The sequence below is a fragment of the Prinia subflava genome, chromosome 4 (genome assembly GCF_021018805.1).
Source record: "Prinia subflava isolate CZ2003 ecotype Zambia chromosome 4, Cam_Psub_1.2, whole genome shotgun sequence".
In the NCBI taxonomy this organism is placed as follows: Eukaryota; Metazoa; Chordata; class Aves; order Passeriformes; family Cisticolidae; genus Prinia; species Prinia subflava.
The window spans coordinates 52,791,130-52,805,343 of NC_086250.1; the positions used below are offsets into that span (position 1 = coordinate 52,791,130).

A 14,214-nucleotide genomic window follows, 5' to 3' on the forward strand; every position below is an offset into this window, starting at 1 on the left:
TACTGTATTTCTGCTGTTTACAGAATGCCAGCAGACTGAGCTCTTTATATACCTGACTCAGAAGAAATTGTGATCTACATTAAAGTAAACACCAAGATTTACAGAGCCATCTCTAAAATCTAGTACAAACCCAGCTCCTTACTTGACTTTACAGTTCTGTTTATAGCCTACCTCACTTAGAGGAAGTTAATTTAAAAGTGAAATTAAACTGAATAAAAAAAATCTTGCATTGAATAAAAATGTTTCTTTATGAATCAATTTCATTTATTCATAAAATAAAAAACTTTTATTTTTAAATACTGGTATACTACTAGTAATATAAAATATACTAATACCTTATTTTCAGTCAATTCAAATATGACTATTTAAAGAATACATATTAAGACTAAAGAGAATTGCAATGCTGAGGTCATATATGCAGTTCCTTGCAACTAGTTAAGTAGAATAACTTTTTAGCATAGGAAATTCTCATTATTATTTCAAAACATACAGGGTTGTGCTCACAATCACTCTGAAATTCAGTGAATTCACGAGAGCATGTGCCACTGAAGGTAAATATTCATATTTGTCCAAAAAGGCACACAAGAAGCTGTCTTTATCTACAGGAATCACCTAACAAATTCACCTGTACTCATTTTTTTGGCTATATTTATGGTTGATTATATTCAGTGCAATTTCCTTGTCATCCTTTTCATTGCATCAACAGTCTATTTTTACTGACTAAATAGTGCACAACTTTCTGCAAAAGAGAGAAAGCATACACATGGCATTTGGGCAGCATCTTGGGGAGTAAGAAATACCAACTTAAATCCATTTAAGAGTCTGAAGGACTTAAGAGTGGTGTCTTCTGAGTTTTTTCCCTTTTCAATGAATAAAATGACAGAAGTGAGGAGAATACAACTCACATGTCAAAGGAATGTTACTTAAAAAAATACGAAGCTAGATATTGCAGCCATGTGGTATCTCATTTGAGTTGCATGTTGAAAATGTGACTCTGGCACTAGGAAAGCAAACTTCTTAGTCCAAACTACTATCATGAAAGATATGACATGATATGGAGGGAGAAACAGCTGAAAATATACAAATTCTACTTCTGAAGATATGTAACACAAAGCAAATTCTGTCAAACTATGGACTATGACTCATATGTATGCTCAGGTTAATTGATTTAATTGCATTATCCATAGAATGCGTGGCAACATAGAATTGATGGCATCAAGCCAGAAGAGGAACACACTGGATCACACAGACAGTGAAAGACAGAAATAAGGCAATCTGACCAGCTGTGGGCAGCTGGAACCCTGCTGTGCTGACCACTGACACTCACTCATCTTGATGCTTTCCACCTAAGCAAAATGCCCCAGATGGAGAAACTCACATCACAGACCTATTCCCAAACTGCATGGCAAAGTCAGTGAACCCTGGGAAGTTCTGGAACACCGGCACAAGGCTAAAGAATGTGGAACAACTGTATTCCTGACAGTTCTAGGCTAGGGATCCTCTCAGTTCCTAAGAAAGCCTCATCTAGTCCAGGTACATTGCCAGAGGAAGAGGGAAATTCGAGCAACACCAGTAAACAACTGTTTTCTTTGCTTAGTTGTAGGTCTTGCCATGTCCTTATGCTCCAGGTAATAATCTGCTTCAGGGATGAGATTTCTGAAAATTCTTTTCGTGTTCTGTTAAGGCACCAAATGCTGAAAAGCCACAATCTTGCCCAGCAGGAAAGGGAGGCCAGTAAATGGAGGGGAAAAAAGTCTACTTATTTTTATCAAAGTATCAACTGCAACATACCTTCAACATACGTTTAACTAAAGTTCTCTCAATTGAAAATTTTAAGTATTATTTGTCATAGAAAATGAGATAAAGTGCTTCTATCTTCAGTGTGCTCTAGACATATGATCTAAACAAGAAGTTTTTAACAAACTCTTGTAGCAATATCTCTGACACTGTGCCCAAGGATTTGCCAAATTATTATCCCTGTAATATATTACCCACTTTCTCTGTTGTGTAGTACTTACGCAGAGCTTCCTTGTCTGAACATGTGCCTACAGATAAAATTTTAAAATAAGTACATGTATTTCATTTTTTTTTAAATCTGCCCTTCTTGTTATCAAGGTTGTGTAAAACAGATTGCTCCTACATAAAACATCATTTCCAAGTTGCAACTGTCATTGCAAATGGTACACAACAGCAGGTGAGTGTAACCTAACAATTGTAATAATAATAATTTACCTGTAATAATTTACCTTAAAAAAGGCCACTCTAAGAGAGTGTTAAGTGTAGAAGAGAAGACTGAAAAACAGTACATTTTTTACTGTTTCTGAAACCCCAAACTGGCAAAATATCTAATAACACTTGGGAAGGCGCATGTGGATACACTAAACATTCGCTAGTTCTATACTGCTACATATATGATTTTTTAAAAAAAACCTTTGCATAACAAGACCCTGAACTCAATAAAATATCATACATATTTCAATAATACTTATGATATGACATGATTCCACTGGTATTTAAACGCCTCTAATAAAAATCTTCCAGTTAAAGGAGAGTTCCCCCCCCACTTTATAACATATATATTTATACACACACATATATAAAAATTATTCTGTGAAATACAATTAATTCTGCATGTTGCAATCTGAAATTAATAAATATTTCTGAAATTTAATTGTCAGCCTATCAGCCCTTTTTCTTTGACTCCATTAAAACAAGCAACCAAGAAGTGGTGTGCAAAAATTATCTAATTTGAAACTTCTACAGCTTGTATGACTAAAACTACTGCAACTTTGGACATAGCCAGAAGGAGAAGAACACCCACAAGAGATCAAGGGGAGTTTCTTAACAATTTCCTTGGAAATTATTAAAGCTTTACTACACAGTGCAGTATCCAGCAAAGGTGAAAATGTTTCAGAAATGTGAAAGAGTAAGTGTATAAGAAGTAAAAAATTGATAGGATGAAGACATCCCACGTATCACATACTCAATATGTGATTCAAGTCCTGAATATAAATGGGCGAGTATAATAAAGGAAGTATTCTCAGCTACTCAAGAAAATATGTTTTATTAATATTAAAATACTTCTTTCCTTCATATTCAAAACATACCATTTCAGTAGAACATCAGTTTTTTACACTAGTTAGCAAGAGAAAAAAATCAGGAAGAGAACTTGTAAGTAATGACATACTTTTGTCAGTTTTGTTAGGAATTCCTACAGTTGTTTTGCTGTCTGGAATTTACTTACGAATGGGTGTTAATTTATCAAAATGATTTCATGTCCGCTGATAGACCAAGCATAAAAAAAAGTTATCACTTATTTTTATTTGCTGGTAAATGTTTTCTTAAAATGATCTTGACTACAGAGGGCAAGGCATGAAATGAAAGATGCATTCTCTGCCAAGTTCCTGTATTCAGAAGCAAGATGGCAGTATTGCTGAAGATCTAATGTTTAATTATGTTGTTGTTTTCTCTATCTAAGCATAATCAACATTACTGACCTACTAAATGAAGATTGCACTGCAAACTGCAGAAGCTTATAGAACAGAAAATCTTCTATTGACTTTAGAATTAAGGGTCTTTAACAGGACTACAGGTTTAACACTGCATTGTTTCATTTAAAAATAATTCTAAAGAATAGAATACATTTTCTGAGTGCATTATTTTCATTGTATTATCTATTATATTACAGTGTCTAGAAAGTGCTTAATTGGAAGAATATTTTTATGGCAATTTTCAGGTAATGAGCCTGTTTAACACATGTTGAAGAAGTTTGCATTCAAATAAAACGTAAGGGAAATACAGTGAAAGATAAAGAGACACATGAAATTAATTACAGCAGAACTGAATTGACGCATTCTCTGAAGCCATTTCTAAGCAGAACATAGGCTACAAACAGGGAGTGAAATACCAAACTGCACATTACCTTAAGTGATTCTGCCAGCTGTACATGATTATCATAGACTAGAATGTCCACCACTAGATTTCTCAGCTGATGAAGAAGAACTTTGTCTCCTTCCAGGTATTTTGCCTCCACAGGCACCTTCCATGTGGGGTAGGGACATTTAGTGCCATCCCAAACCTGCAACGCAAATGAACTATTTCAACGTGCTCAGAGTATTTTAGATTCAGACTTTAAATACCTTTTAAAAAATTATTTTGTTCGATAAAAAATTAGTAACAATAGGAGAGCTGAGTTGTAGTCTCAAAGTCCTTAAAATACTTAAATTAGACCTTATGGGATATTTTAGGTTGTTGCTCCTTACAGTGCATAAAACAATCTCCACATAGAACATAATCAAGTGTTAAGACTTGGACTTTGTTAATATTTAAACAAAAAAGAAAAAGTACAGCTCCAGCAAAATTTCTGCTGTTTATCCAGCACAGAATGACAGAATATTCTGAGCTGGAAGGGACCCACAAAGATCATCAAGTCTAACTCTTAAGTGAATGGTCCACATGGGGATTGAATCCTCAACCTTGGTGCTCTCAGCACCATGCTCTGACCAGCTGAGACTGTCTTAGGGTCAGCAGTTACAACAATCAGGATTCATCATATGCAGAACTGTCTGTTCTTAGTATTTTAATCCTGCTATGGGGGTTTTTTAACCATTCCAGCTACAGTATGTGAAGACTGAGAACACAGCATAGATTGACTTAATTACTGATGATCTCCTATATCGGCATACTCTGCTAGTTATCCAGAACATATTAGAAAACATCAATACTTAACTTATATTTATTAACAAGGATTCTAAAACTTGTTTACCTAAAGCTAAATCCTTGATATACTCCAAGTACTGCAATATCAGTAGTTATTTTTCAGCTATCAAAGCGCTGTCAAAAGGTAAATTTACTGACAAGCTTAACACCTTGAAACCAAAATCTTCCTTCTTAACCTAAATATTATTCTGTAAACTATAGTTTCCTGAGTTTCTGAAGATATACTCTTCTCAAAGACTAAAAAATAATGGTTTGATATATTGGCAGTGTGAAACAAAAATCTAGGACCATTTGGACTACACTTGTGAAATGGTGCTTTTCATAGGATTTCATATGTATAGGTTCAACAGAAGAATATATTTTCCAGTTTTCAGACAGTTTGTCATACCAAGCTGCTTTGTCCCATGAGTTAGGAGGGCAAGGAAAAAAGACACTAATATCTAATTTTTAAAGGATTTCTACCCGTTCTGCTTAACTGCTTTGGATCAACAGACCCACAGGAAAAGATCTAAGAATCAGCAAAGCCATGCATAAATGCACTAAGAATAACTTGTGGAATATACATCCAAAATCAAGAGATAAAAGGGAAAACTGTTCACAGCGAAAATGACCCATGACATCAAATTATGTTGCCAAATTAGAGTATATTCTGAAGGACCCAGATAATGAGGTGGTATATGCTGCCACAGATTAAAAAAAGCCTGTTATCTTCTGATCCTGCACCATGAAATACTTAAAACCACCTTTGAAAGAGAGGTTGTCTATTGCTTGAATTATCACATCTTTTCCAGAACTCAGCTTGAAAAACGATTTAGTGCATATATATCACAAATTTAGTCACTCTGACAAAGTAAAGAATCTTAAGTTTGTCAAGTTTTCCATTATTTTTCAAATGGCTTTACTTGGGACACTTTGGTAATTCTACACTGGAGAGATGATCTGACAAATGGATTAAAATAACCTACATGCTCCCCGTTCAAAAAAAGGGATGGTGACTTAGTTTAAAAATGTCCTTCACCAGAGGAATTAACAGGGCTGTCACTCAGGACACCTTTTAGAGGAATTTATAATCTATTGAAGTTTCTTTAAAAAAAAAATCCTTTCAAAAGTAGTTGAATTCGGTTTTTTTCCTGTACAAACATGAAAACAGATAAAGCTCTTTATCTCAGGAGCCTGGCAGCTCTACTTTACACAAAACATGAAAACATCCTGATTTTAAACTGTCCTGGTTTCCAAAATGAATACTGGAATAAAACTCAAAACTGGTTAAATTAATTCTGAATAACAAACAATTTTTTTCTATTACTAGTCATGAACAGACTGGAGGTAAAGAAAAGTTAGTGATAACATTTGATCACCATGACTGGAAAACACTGAAATGGGTGAGACAAAATACCTGTTTCTATCTTCAGCAGAATATGCTCATTGTACTTACCTTAATGTACACAATTTAACTGACAGAAAAAAGGAAGAATAATAATAAAACTCTTATGAAAGGCATAAATGACAGCATCATTTCTAGTATGCATACTTTAGTCTCCACCAATCTGAGTAACAAAATTCTCAGAAAATGGTAAACACCAACAGGCCAGTGATACCATCTTTATGCCATGTCCAACTCTCTTGCTGAGCAAACAGGAATTAATTTATCAAGTGTAATTTAAAAGTTATGCTACAGGTAATGCATTAAATTGCTTAAATTCATTTTAGTTGTCTTTGAAGCATTCTCCCCTTGGTTCAATATCCACATGAGATCAGTGCTAAAAATAATCATGATTTTTCATAGTATAATCAACCATAAATTTAACAGATATACTTGGAATAAAAAAATGTAAATCATTATTATAAAATGCATAACCTAAATAACAATAAAATAATACGTAATGATCACTCAATTTGAGCTGGTATTGAATTGGTTGTTTTGTTTGATTTTTTTAAATTTAGCAAATCAAGAAAAGAATCAGAGATCTGTCTACAAGTTTTTAGGAAGGTTTCTTTTCTTTCACAACCAGTACTTGATATCAGAAATGGGTTTTGCCATTGTTGAAAAATGGAGAAGATTAGCAACAAAATATTCATGCAGCATTTTTAAGCTTGTCCAATGTATTTCAATACATATTTATACTTAAGTATTTAATATGTTATGCTAAAAATTGATCTACCATTATTTGACCTCAAACTTTTACCTTCCTAAGTCTATCCTAAGATTTCCCCAAGTCATTGCCTTTACTGTACAAAAATGACAAAATCAACTTCAGGTCTTACAACACAGACAAGTGTAAAAAGAAATAATAATTTAAGAAAGCACTTGTCTCTGTCCTTGCAAAAGATCTTTCAATGCTGAAGATATACTTACTAATGAACAACTTAATTACAGCCCACAAAGTCATGAAAATTTACTGGGTCTCATTTGACATCTATTTCACAAGGCGTAATTAAATGGAAATATTTGTAGCAGTTCAGAATATGTTATAGCATGCACTTAAAGTTTGTTTCTGTGTACTAATGCAGTATGAAAAAAATCTTTGCTGCTTCAATGAAGGAATAATGCCAAGTGCTATTTCTAAAAATATTGTAACAATACAGTTTACACAGTAGACCCAATATATAATTTTATGAAGTAATAAAGTGGAAAATAACAGCTTGATCATTACTCATGTTTTAACAATCAAGTAAAAAAATAAATAAAGAGGAATTCTGGAATAACAGCAGACTGATACATCTGAACTAAAACTAGGAAACCTCCTTTTTATTAAGCTAATGTTAAGGATCACTTTTAGAAGTTGATCCTCTGTTCCATGGCACTTTGCATTTTGTATTTTCAGTGAGCACTGATGCACAAAGTGCTTATGTATAATCAAAAGAAGCTACCCGAAATCCATCATGATGACATAATCCATTCCTTCTTTTTCAGGCAGTGCTATTTACTGCACTAATCATATCCAGCAAATCTAGAAAAACAAGCAGTAAATGCTGCTAACTAGAAAACAAGGATAAACTTTAAAACTAACAATATTTTTCAAGATTAAGAAATCTTGTGATATTTATCCACAAATCTTTAAGAAATTATGATCTATATAATGCCATCTTACTAAACCTCTCTAAAATCCAAATAAGGTGATCAACTTCAAAGACAACTGGGCTTTCTATTTTGTTTTCACAGAAATGAAACAGGCAAGGATAACAGATTTGCTTACACTAAAAATATTTATCTACATAATATTATTTAAATTAATATGTCTGTTTTATTGAAAAATGTATCACAATATCTTAATAACCTTAACAAAATATTTTTAAGAAGGAAGTCTACCTTTAGAAGAAAGGAAGATCCATCCACTTTTGCTTTTCCTACCAGCTGGCAAGTGAGATCAAAGAACAGCATTGGCTGAACATCAGACAATTTTGCTGCTGGTCCAGAGGTGGAAATATTACTGGCTGCCCAAATACGTAATTCTTCTATTGTTTTCTGTTCTTCATCCGTGAAAGTGTACACTCTGCTAGAAGTTCGAGGAACTACTGGAGCTCCTACAGTTCCATCAAATGTTAAGGATGCAAATCCCCCACTGGTAATTCCCTGCATCTGTCCATTGTATTCCCTGATCTGTAATAAAATAAGAATGAAAAAAAAAGTTTGCACTGCTTGGAAAAACAAATATATTTCAGCTTTATCATGTGCCTGGAAAATGGACCATTGATCATTTCTGTTCCTGGTTCTATTGGGAGAATAGAGTCAAAATAAAAACAAAACAAAAACGTAAAATTAGTATTAATAAGAAAACAAAATGTATAAGCAGAAATATAATCTTACACAAGAAATTTTTGAAGAGGTAGACTAATAACTACCTGTAACATTCATACCTACAGCATCTTTGCAGAGTATTTTATTTGTACACGTCAAAATATTTGTGTGGGGAACATATCAGGATTACTTTTATAAATGGGGAAACTAAGGCACACGAGATATTTATTTTTAGGGGGTTACACAGCAGAGTAATGGCAAAGTTATTATGGATTCCTGTTTTTGGCCCCTCACACTAGCTCTGTTTCCCTATATAGTAGGACTGAAATATCAGTTCAAGAAGGTATTTTTTTCCATAAAGCAAACAGTGATGAGCTTTCATTCCCTGAATTATGAATACAGCTATCACAATTATTCAATGTCTGTTGCTCTACTTGTGGCAGGTCTCCAGAATCCTACAGATTTAGATGTGTATCTGCTGCCATTTGAAACACAGTACTTAAAGTCTGAAGCATTCCTTCAGGGGTCTAGTCTTGTCTTACTGCTCCCTGAAATTATAGATTTATCTATATCAAAACAGTGCATGACTCACCCAGAAATCTGAAACAGTCAGTTTTGATCCATCCCTTTTTAATCAATGCTGGGTTACCAAGTAAGTGCTAACACGCACGAACACAGCATTTGTGAGACAGTCTAGTGTGGGATTCCCAGGGCTCGATTTTCAAATGGTTGAAAACCTCACTGATTTGAAAACGCAGAGCATGCAATATGTGTCAGAAGTTCTAAATAGCAAAATATTGCCAATGATTTAGGCCTATATTTTATAAGCATGGTGAAATTTAAAAAGCACACAAATCAGGCATTCATTGACCTTGGAAATTCATGAACAAAGCACTTCCATCTTGGTGACAGAAACTCCTTTAATCCTTGCTACTCTGACATAATGCATAAACGCATCAAGGGTCCTCTCTAAGATAAACTTTTATTTACTTAAGCATTCTTCAGACTCAGCCAATGGAGTACATCAGTCCAGGATGTAGTTCTTCTTCAGTGAAACACTGAAAAGCTTCAATGTTTTACCCTTTACGTTTAAATTTTGAAAACACAACAAAAGCCAAAGAACAAGTAAGGGAAATATATGCTTTCATGATTGATTTGCCCCCCATTATCTATGATCTGGAAAAACATGTACCCCTGTAAGATGTTATCTAATAGAAACACGCAGCTTTACTTTAGATGCTATCACTGGCATCATATTCCATACCTTCTCTACACATGTAACATCCAGAGGGAATGAAAACTCTCATCACTTTTACCTATTCATCTTCTATCAAAATATACTTCAAGAGTATTTTCTTGTCTGACATGTCAAATGTTTCTTATTTTAATCTCTACCTATTCATTTATTTCTTCACTAGTTCTTTTAAATCATCATAAAAATATCTTGAATTCTTACTTAGTAACAATTCTGTCCTAGTCTTCTGTGAAGGCTCTAAGCCTTTCACAAAACCAGAAAGGAAGTACTTGGTCTTCCTGGGCTTTCACCAATATTTCACCGTAAGTTATTTTCCTCTTTTCCCAGATGCTTTAGGTCATGCTTTGAGCATTCAGGAGGCTGACATACTGTACTTCTGCCATCTCCCAGTAGCCTCATTTAGTGAATTTGAAATCAGCCTTAATGTTGGAAGGGGTAATTATAAAATAATAATAAAAAAAGAAATACAATATGTAAGAAGGTAGGCCTTGACTGCCATGATGGGAAAATTACCAACGATTTTTAGCAAAACCAGATTTCCTCAGGCACAGGCAAGTGGAGAAACCACTGAGTCCTCTAAAATGTAAACAGAACTCAACAATTTTACTTAGTGAACAACAGAAGAAACAGGAGAAGAAGATGTAGAATGGGTTACAGAACAAAGTATTTCACAGCTGGAAAATTACTTATGTTGGACACACAAAAGAGATGATGGTCAACGGAAATTCTCTGGACTTGTCCTTAAAATATTGCTAAAGTGATAAGGGATCACTCGAGTGTAAAATGAACAAAATCCATGGACAAATGTTGTTTCATTATAGCACTCTTAAGTAGATCTCAGATCAAGTTAAGCATTGATCCTGTCAACATGTTGTATTTTCCAGAGGATTCTGAAACTGAATTAAACTTATAGAAGAGTCAATCTGGGACTTTGGCATATGACAACAATTGCCCTTCAGTAGACTTTGTGTCATTTCTACAGGACATGGACATATTTTTTAAAAAAATTGCTGTGGGAGGGTGAAACAGGGGGTTAACAGGGAAGCAGGACAGATGAGTATCTCCTTAAATATTCCCTGAGAATTTAAAATAATTTCAGTAAATAATGGTTGCTAAATAAATATATCCTCTGGGACAAAAACAGAGCAGATAAAATGTATTCGGCTTGTTCTAAGCAAACAAATTCCAATACATATTGCACGAGTCTTTGGCATACTTTTGTAAACTAAAGAACAATGGGTGAAATGTCACCTTAACAGACTGCATGGACAATAAACTCTAGTGATTTCTATGGGTTACAACACTATCCAGAATATAGCTATTGAAAAGAAGCTAATCTTGAAATATTTATAAATAGATTTGCAGCAAAGTAAAATACATCCTTTTTGTTTTTTGTTTTTTGTTTTTTACTGAAGATGGTGTTGTTCATCTCACTAAATGGAAAAGTGTGATAGTAAGTAGTATATAAAGCTGGAATAATAGCATCTCCATGGCAGTTTTCCATCAAAACTGATTGTTAAATTATAGAAGCAAAGGACTATTATGAAACCACTGCAGTCACAGATCATCTTACAATATCAAAAAATGCCTAGGGAAACAGCATATACCAAGCTAATGTACACGTTTTTATACCAAGAAGGAAGATTTTATTTTTTTTATGATTGGTACTGATGATATTTGTATGAAGGAAAGTATCCTGTCAGAAAAAAACCCACCAGAATGCATCTAGATATTCCATTATATTTTGTAAATGTTTTCTCATCTTAAGTAAATAGTCTAAACAAATTTGGATAATACATGATTATATTAACTTATATTTTAATAATGTAATCCTGGTTTACTTGTACCTCCAGCTGTATGAACAGAGAGATACTAATGAAATAGAGAAGTCATTTGAAGTAAAAATAAACCATTTTGAATGTTTAAATATCACAAGAAGAAAACTGAACTACCAAAACTATCTCCAGGCACTTCCAAAAAGAAAATTAACAAAGATAGTCACATGGAAGTAAAATTTTTTTTGAAGACATGATAAACACATCTAGATATTAGGACCATGAATGACATGTTATTCTCTAGCATTCCTGAACTGCTGCCTGTAAAGGTTGTCAGAAACATCTACAGTAATGGAAACACAAACTAACGAAGAAAATGAGCAATACATTCTATTTTATTTACCAATTCTGAAGATAAAAGTATTTTGTGGAAAAATTTGTATGCAAAAAGTTTACATACTTAAGCCAATGGAAATAATTTCTGTTTTAATAATTTAAAAAGCCAGCAAGCACTGTGATACTGTTTTAGAAATATTCCTCAGAGAAAGTAGTATAGTTTACTTAAGGAGTATCTAATACTATTTTGGAATATTTTCTACGTATTTAAAACCAGATCCAGTAACTTGACCAAAAGTACTGATATAAAAATCATATGTGCAAATTGCAAAGACTTCAAATTACAGAAACACTATCACTGCCTACAGTCAGTATTTCCTGACATGATTTACTATAAGAAAAATACTTGTTTTTAATTTAAATTCCATTCAAAGTGAGTTGTATGCCTGACAGAACTTTTGAAGGGGAGCCAAAAGCAATAGTAATACTGATTTTTCTGCAAAAACGTGTCATTTTCTACTGTATTCAAAAGAATCTCCTAACTGCTTACTAAAACATTTTAATTCCTTCCACTCTTCAGAAAAATAAATTGAAAACTAGTTCTTCAACATCATTTTTAGCAGAGAGTCTCAAACCTAATTTTGGCCAAGTTTACACATTTGGACCACATTTACTCAGAAGACACTAAGAGTCCAGGAGCTATATTCAGCAAAAGTTTAATGTTTATTCAGTGTGCCATATATCCAAGCCTCAGACTTTCCCCATCATCCTTATCAACCTGACAGCTACAGCTAGAGCTGCCCAGGAATAAGAAGTGTGCAGGTATCTCTGCTGTGTCTTTCTCTCAGCACCTTCCATATTGCATCAAGTAGAAAGAAGGAAAGAAATCAACTTTCATTGGACAAACTGGATTAAACTAAAGGAGAGAATATAAAGAGACAAGGGAACTGCTAACTAAATGCAAAAGTAAGATTGCTCCTGGAAATTACAGCAGATTGTTTAAAGATCGGAGTAACACAGTGGAACTAATGCTATGTTAAGTATTACTAGATTTAGGAGGGAGATGCACAAGAAGAGAGACAGAACAGAACTAGTAATGATGACAGAAAAGGGAGTGTGGTACTTCTATGTTGTTATGAAGCCATGCTCCATATATTTGACATTCAGATTCCCCCTCCTCTGGGGATAAACACCTTAGAAACTCACTAGCAAAACATACATCTTACACTTGTCTATCTACTGATGTGTGAAAGGAATAACCATCTATATTGTGCCTATTAAATCCTTTTGCTCAAAGAGACTATGCTTTTACATTGTAAACCTAAAGAGTTTGAATCAGATGAATATGCAATTAATAGCATGCAAAGAAATCGATTTTCCTGGTGTTTTTCTCCATTTTTTAATTCTAGAGATCTAGGATGCTGCATTGGGTATCATGGTATTTGGTCAAAGGCTGGATTTGATGATCTTGGAGGTAACTTTGAATCTTAATGATTTTTTGATTCTGTGATCTAACCACAAAGCTGAAACAGTAGGATTATAATCCATAATTATCCCAAGGTTAGTAGATGGCAGTTACTGATGTCTGTGCAAACTCCATTCAGCTCATGGTGCATTTATGTTATGGTACCATGTTCCATAACCCCCATGACTCTATTTTTCTACAGAACATTTTCCTACACAGTGCACAACTTGAGAAGTGCAGTAGTGATGCAATCCTAGTGTCTAAGAACAAGAGTGACAACCTTTCAATTCCTACCTCATTTGATATGGCAACTAGTGCCTAAGTACAGAAGAAGTTAAGGTCAATGAAAGTAAGAGAGAACAATATCAGGATTGTGTGACAACAAGCTCGAGTATTAAGGCTTTGTAATTGCCACAGAGTTTGCATTATGCCAAGGAAGCCGTACAAGTGAAGTTTATAATCTCAATCCTCATTCCCCAAGTTATGCACATGGCTCACACAGCTCTGCAATGCTGGGTATTGGGGAAAAAGACCCACCAGAACACATCCTAGACATCCTGACTGTATTAAACAACTAGAGTACACTGAACAAGATGAACACCAAAATAAGAATGTGCTTCACTTTTTCCAATTCTCAAACTTTAAAATGGAAATCAAATACCAATTCTCTTTACTGGAAGTGAGGAAATAAGTTCTTGTTTGTGAATCACTCCAAGGTAATAAGGAATACTAAAGAAAAGCCAATGAGGAAATTAACAATTCTATCATCATGGCAGGGCTTGAAGCATTTGAAGAAAGGCAGAATACCAGCCAAAACTCCTAAGTCAAGGGAGTATAAAACATTGCAGGCTCAGCCAGTACCAGCAGATTGCCTCTTTCTGCCCTTTAACAGTGGACCATTAGGCATTATTTCTAAGATATTAAG

At 34.1% G+C, this 14,214-nt stretch overlaps 1 protein-coding gene across 1 annotated transcript in view; it reads right to left on the bottom strand.

Annotated features, from left to right (window-relative positions):
- The window catches only part of POT1 (protection of telomeres 1), a 60,352-nt gene that overhangs the window by 20,469 nt on the left and 25,669 nt on the right, over positions 1–14,214 (bottom strand). Inside the window, exons 10-11 of the mRNA XM_063396786.1 lie at positions 8,030–8,320; positions 3,923–4,078 (exon numbers count right to left, since the gene is read on the bottom strand). Coding sequence (XP_063252856.1) covers positions 3,923–4,078; positions 8,030–8,320 — 447 coding nt within the window. The remainder of the gene's footprint in view (positions 1–3,922; positions 4,079–8,029; positions 8,321–14,214) is intronic.